At 35.7% G+C, this 6,804-nt stretch overlaps 1 protein-coding gene across 1 annotated transcript in view; it reads right to left on the bottom strand.

Moving 5' to 3' along the window:
- LOC107737684 (kelch domain-containing protein 8B-like) overlaps nt 1-6,804 on the bottom strand; it is a 116,190-nt gene that overhangs the window by 26,019 nt on the left and 83,367 nt on the right. Inside the window, exon 5 of the mRNA XM_016549272.1 lies at nt 6,198-6,422. Coding sequence (XP_016404758.1) covers nt 6,198-6,422 — 225 coding nt within the window. The remainder of the gene's footprint in view (nt 1-6,197; nt 6,423-6,804) is intronic.

The following is a 6,804-nucleotide window of genomic DNA, read 5'->3' as shown; positions in this document are numbered from 1 at the left end:
GGTTTTCTGAGAGCACACATCCGAAGCACATGGACAGAAAGCTGCTGTCACAGCATGTGAGTACTAAACTAAGTTCTCATTCACACAAGTTTACGTTAAAAACACACATGAGATACAAAAAACAGTTGGTTATGTCTGTGAAGGTAAACAGCTGGGAAATAAATCGCATGTTTATTTTAGATCTGTTTGGCAGCAGCAATATACATTAAATAAATCAATAAATCCACTGCTCTCTTGTCTCCTCTGAGGCTGGGACTCTAAATAGTGTTCTGTGCTCGTCTGTGCAGCCAAAGGCAGAACAGTTAGCATGTTTTGCTCAAACTTTCGCCATGGATTTAGAACTGGTACACCGTTGTCGCTTGCGAAAACACAATGAAGGCGCCATGGGTATAAACTTACAGATTATTATAATGAGATCCCTTTGCCACGTCACCAAGGGAGCGAAATCAGACGTGCTCGTTTTTTCAGACGCTTGCAGAAAAAGGCTTCCCAAAACAAAGTTACTGGGTTAATCTTTTTCACATTTCCTTGGTTGGTAGATGCACTGGGGACCTGATTATAGCACTTAAAACCTGGAAAAGTCAGATTTTCATGATATGTCACCTTTAAAGACCGATATTCAGAGATCATACAATCCTCATAAATAGTGACATTAAAGCATATTTTAAGCTTAATATTAAGAAATGTGCATTGTGCACAAGTAGTACTCCAAATTGTTTCATTGTAATTTTTACATCAGTAAGTTTCGAGTGATATGTCAGTAAATATGTTAATAGATTTGAACTATACTTAGTATGTAAGAAATTTTTTCAAATATATTACTTTTTTACTAGGGATAACGCATACAAAAACATTGATAGCGTTGTTTACTTGAAAACACTGTCTGCATTTTTTAGTACCCCATCCATGCAAATCAGGTAATATTCGATGTGCTAAAAAATGACAAACAAAAAGACATTTTATTGAATCACTTCACTTTTGTAAGGTAATACCATGCAGTAATTTAATGAATTTGGCCCCAGCAAGTTTCAATGACCAACAACAATACTTTACTCTGATTGGTCAGTGGCAACATCTCGCAATCAAATGACAATACAATGACCATTAAACTATACAGCTTGGCCTTTGTTCCAGGAAACTGATTTCCTAGCTGTGCTACTTTAACGCCTCTTTCTTCTCTAATGACTGGTTGACTGCACATTGTCCAGATTACAGTGATATCAATGCTGCAATATACAATGCAAATCACAATGCAACAGACTTTTTCTTTTGCATTGTAATGCAGGACCACTCATAAATACACACAAGCACACACATGTAGTCCTACGAGTGTTGAATGGGGAGATTAGAGAGCAGTAATGTGTAATTGAGGATATGGCCTGTAAACGTGGGCTGATAATTACACTGGGCGGCATTTCTCTACAGCCTCTACAGTAATAGGTAAAGTGATAATGGAATTAGTGATTGCCACTTACACAAGAAGGACTCGCGCTAGCCTCCATTAACCATACACGCACATATATAGGCATGTGCACACAAACACACACAGTTTTCTTTCACACTTACAGCTCACGGAATCAGAGCACACAACAGCAGCATTTAAATGCAAATGTATGTTGATTAAAAGGTAAAACTGAGCAGGTTACAACCTGTCCTGCTCACGTCACCCCTGTACGCTTGGCGTCAGCAAATACACAATAATTTATGTTTTTTTTTACTCTTCCAGCTTCTTTTTATATGTAAAAAGCCTTATAACTCACTAAAAAGCACGTAGGGTCCAAAAAGGTGGCTTGGTGTTTAAAAACCCTTTCTTATTTATTTATTTTTCTTCTATCCTTCTCTATTTGTCCCTTTGGCTGAGTGCAATGGATAGAAACATTAGTGTAGCAGAGGTTTAATATATAGGTAGGCAGGAATATAATTTAAGAGGTCGGTGAGAATGACCCTTATATCAGGAGGACCGATCAGACTTCATTCTGTGTTGGAGATTGCCCAGGAGTTTGACAAACACGTACACACATATAAACACTGGCAAACGCAAAGGGAATACGAAGGTAAAGTGACAGAAGATGAAAAAGCTAATAACACGTATCTTTGTGATAAGGGCCGGTGGCCCGTGGGGGTTTGGCTATTTACATGAAGATGAGAGAACACTCTTATTTTTGTTAGCGCAATTAAAAGCTCCTTGAGTGGTACTCCTGGGATGAGGAAAAAAGGTTCAAACATAAGAGAATTACAGTTTAATTAAATGCCAACAAGGCTGGAGAACACTGGGAGAAAACCAACACAGACGACCGTACACAGTGGGGATCAAGAGTCTGAGAGCATTAGTAAAAATGCTTCTATTTTGCATATTTTAAATGTAATAAAAACTAATTTATTGCTATTTATGTTACTATTAAATTGTTTTAAAGACTGATTTAAAAATTTTATAGTAATAAAATGAATGAATGAATAAACAAATAAATAAAATAGCAATAAAAATTAAATAATAAAATGCTAAAAGAAAAAATTAATAAACCGATGACCAATTATATTAGCATCACAACAATTTTAGTGAAATTGTTCAAAATCCTAAAACCTAATTTACATTTTGTAGCCCATATTTTAAATGTGGCCTCAGACTTTTTTGTTAGATCAATGTGAATATTAAATCAGTGCGAGTTCTGAAACAATGCTTTCCATGACATGAACGAATATGATGTTTTTCCTCGGATTTATATCAGATCCTTTATGTAAATTACTAACTACGCCTTGAATATCAACTTAAAGGGGTCATATGATGCTTTTTTAAAGATCATTATTTTGTGTATTTGGTGTAACAGAATATGTTGACATGCTTTAATGTTCAAAAAACACATTATTTTTCAAATACTGCATCTACTTCTGGAAGGCCAAATAAAGTGCTTTTGCTTTCGCACTGAAACACACAGCGTCTCCCTGACATGGCTGCTTCAACACTAACTGCGGTTACTGACACCATGCCTTCTTTCTTTGCGTGCACATTTGCGGCGGGATTATGCAAATATTTCCACATAGTGGGGTAGATATGTGGGGGCGTGTTAGAATGAGCCGTTTTAGGGGGGCGTGGCAGAGTCTTAACTTTTATAAAGAATATCTCTTTGGTTTTGAGACTTTAGTCTTTGCAACTTCAGGGATCTTATCTATGCACAATCAGCTTGTAACACTCCAAAGAGAAAGGAAAACTTGAAATCGCATCATATGACCCCTTTAAATTATATATCCACAGGCCGTTGTTTTATTCAGGGCACCAGAACATTTTAAATGACTCATAAACTCTCTTAAAATGGGTACTGGCCAGTCAGCATAAAGTAAAGCTGATATTGCTGGATTCTGTGCACAATGACTGAATAATACTTCCTGTGCTCAGAGGAAGGTGAATAAATATTCCATGTGCCCCTGTTGACTTCCTCCAACATGAGAAATGGATTAAAAAAATATGCATTTTATAAGGCCAGAGGACTGACAAAGCAGTTTTCACAAGGACCTTATAGGTGGTATTCGCCCAGAGAGCATGTTGTATACCAGTGAACAGTGAGAGAGTGAGGGAGAAACAAATATATTTCTGTGCTGTATGTACAGTGAACACAACGACACATCAATATTGTCAAGACTGCTTTAAGTACCTTAAGTGTTTCATGATTTCATGACAGATTGAACACTGACTGAAACACATTGCTGTGGACTGTAGACCAGTGCTTGGCTTGTTCAATGATATGGAAATAAAATAAATATACTGACTCCTAAAGGAATTTTTGTGTGCCTATTTGCAAGTTTCCACTTCCAAAATGTCTTTATTTGGTATTTTTTCTAAATCCAAATGTAAATACATGTGACTAATTAATCAGTATATGATGTAATTATTTTAATAAAAATTTTATTTATTATGAAAACACAGGTTTTACACAGGTTACTTGACGTCAGAATTTTGATAAATCAAATTATACGCATTAAAAGCATTACCGACAGCCGTTCAAGCATCAAATTACCATTTCTTTGATATTCACCAATTACAAACACTGCTGTCATCAAATATTGCCACCTATTTTAATAATTAATGACGGCTGACAGTTAATTACAGTTGGCTACAGTACTCTACATTACACAGCGATGACTGATTGAAAACGATTTAAGCAAAAACAATCCTCCAATATTTAAGCTTGCCGTTTGTGTGAACACTGAGGTTTATTTATCCTAGTTAGAGAAGAAAACAGCTACAATCCTATTTATTTACAGGCATAGCCAAAATATTTTAGATTTTATAGCACCTTCCTCAAGCTCAAGATCACTTTACACATGTAAAAAGGCATTAAAGACATTGCATTAAAAAAACGTCCTACACAGCATATACACTACTGTTCAAAATTTTGGGATCAGGTTAAAAAATATATATATTTTTTTTATTCAGCAAAGACACTTAAATTGATCAAATGTTACAGTAAAGACATTTATCATGTTGTATAAAGATTTATATTTCAAACAAATGCTGTTGTTTTCAAAGAATCCTGGAAAAAATTACGGTTCTACAAAAATATGAAGCAGCACAACTGTTTGCAACATTAATAATAATAATGTTTCTTGAGCACCAAATCATCATATTAGAATGATTTCTGAAGCAACATATGACACTGAAGACTGGAGTAATGATGCTGAAGATTCAGCTTTGCATCAAATAAATAAATTACATTTTAAAATATATGTAAATAGAAAAACATCACTTTAAATTATAAAAATATTTCACAGTATCTCTGTTTTTCAGCCTTGCAGCCTTGGTGCACATAAGAGACTATATATCTTAGTGCTGTCAATCGATAAAAAAAATTAACTAATTAATTGCACATTTTTTTCTCATATTAATCGCGATTAATACCATCTAACATTAAAGTTTTTAAATATATTTTTATATTGCAATAATTTCACATTAAATCTTCAAATTAATATACAAACAACATAAAGACAGTACATTTTTATTATTTGTTTAATGACATCTTTTTTTTAATGACTGAAGGCCAGTACTGATGTCTCTATAAAATTGTTTTCCCCCCTAATATTTAACCATTGACTATAGCCATTCAACATTACAGTATAATTGAGAGCTATCAATTTGAACATTTATTAGACTTAAAAAAAATAACTTCTAATTTAAGTGAACTTAAAACATTCTTCACATAAACCCATTATAATAAATGTCATATTTATCTGTGCCCTTCAGCAGAACTATACAGAAATTGAAATTCTAAATTAAATAGATGAATCCTTAAAGCTATAAAAGCTGCTGAACATGATGCAGATCTGACACGCATCATATTTTATCTCAACTCTCTCTACCTTTTCTCTCTCTACCTTTTCAGGTCTTAAAGTCTTTAGTAATGAACTGACGAGTTAAATCAGGTGTGTTAGATGAGGGAGACGCGGTGCTCCAGGATTGTTTTGAAAACCATTTCAGAGACATGTTCTTAAATGTGACTCATATAAAATATATTACATGCATGCACAGTTTTAAGGCAGCTTTAATCGCCTTTTTGATAACTTCATGACTTAACTTACCACGACATTGTATGCACGTAGTTTATTTCGCACGTTGATATGAAATGATACAGGGTACAGTTTACGCTGGCGCCTTTGTGCATGCAACTGAAGAGCACACGCTGCAAGCACAGTGCCGTTTCTGCGCTCGTTTGACTCGTGCCTGACGCTGAAGTGAAGTTGGAGCGCGTCTGAAACGTCTCCGGTTTGATGTGGTCGTAAAGACGTTCTGTGACTGAATAAATGCACTTCTTGTCAATAGAAAAAGTGACAGAAACAGCAGTTGTGAGGGGGTGGCCAACGTTAGCTCCACCCCTGCATTAATCGCGTTAAATATTTTAAAAATATTTTTAACGCGTTAAACTGAAAAAAATAATCGTCTGCGTTAACATGTTAATTTTGACAGCACTCATATATATATATATATATATATACATATTCCAAACGTTTGAATGGTAGTGTAGTGTAATGATCGACCCAGGCAAAGCTTTTTTTTTTTTTAAATATCCTTTTTAAAGTACCATTCGGTTACATTTATTACTCCAACAATATACAATGATAAATGTCTTTGAGCGGACATACTAATGATCACATTTCTTTTGTGTATCGTTTTGTCAATTAGGATTCAGCAAAAGAGATGAAGTGCTCACCCTGCTCACAATCAAATTCCTCTACGGTGGAGACGAAGTGAGGTCTGGAGTAAAAGTTGTGGGGTCCAGGCTGCTGAAGACCCCCCAGGCTGAAAAACGCCCTGTCGCTGGCAGCGCATGAGGAGAACGCTCTGCGGCTGGGGATGCACGGGTACCGCGTCCAGCTCTTCATCTCAAGGTCGAAGGCCTCAAATGCGGTCACTGGCAGCTTGCCCTGACGCCCACCTGTCGGAGGGAAAATAAGAAGAGGGTTGGAGGATTAAGATGAAGTATACGTGTGTGTGGTATCTCTCTGATAGGACTCAGTCAGTGTGTCACGTCTGTCCCTGCTGGGAGTCAGTGTGTGTGCGATTACCACATGTCACGGCTCACTGACAATGCTTTGGTCTCCTCAGACAAGCTGACAGCCTATTCCATTATTGGGTCTCTGACACACACAACACACACACGCATACACACACAAATATGCCTCTAACAGCACACCTACAGCCATACACACAAAAAAAAAAATATATATATATATATATATATTTTATTATTTTTTTGTTCTTTTTTTGAAGTTAAATATAAAACAAAGGTTATTGGAGTACATTTTACAAAATAAATA

This window comes from Sinocyclocheilus rhinocerous, unplaced genomic scaffold, assembly GCF_001515625.1.
Source record: "Sinocyclocheilus rhinocerous isolate Xijiao unplaced genomic scaffold, SAMN03320098_v1.1 scaffold72, whole genome shotgun sequence".
Taxonomy (NCBI): Eukaryota; Metazoa; Chordata; class Actinopteri; order Cypriniformes; family Cyprinidae; genus Sinocyclocheilus; species Sinocyclocheilus rhinocerous.
This window is presented reverse-complemented; position numbering and strand designations above follow the sequence as displayed.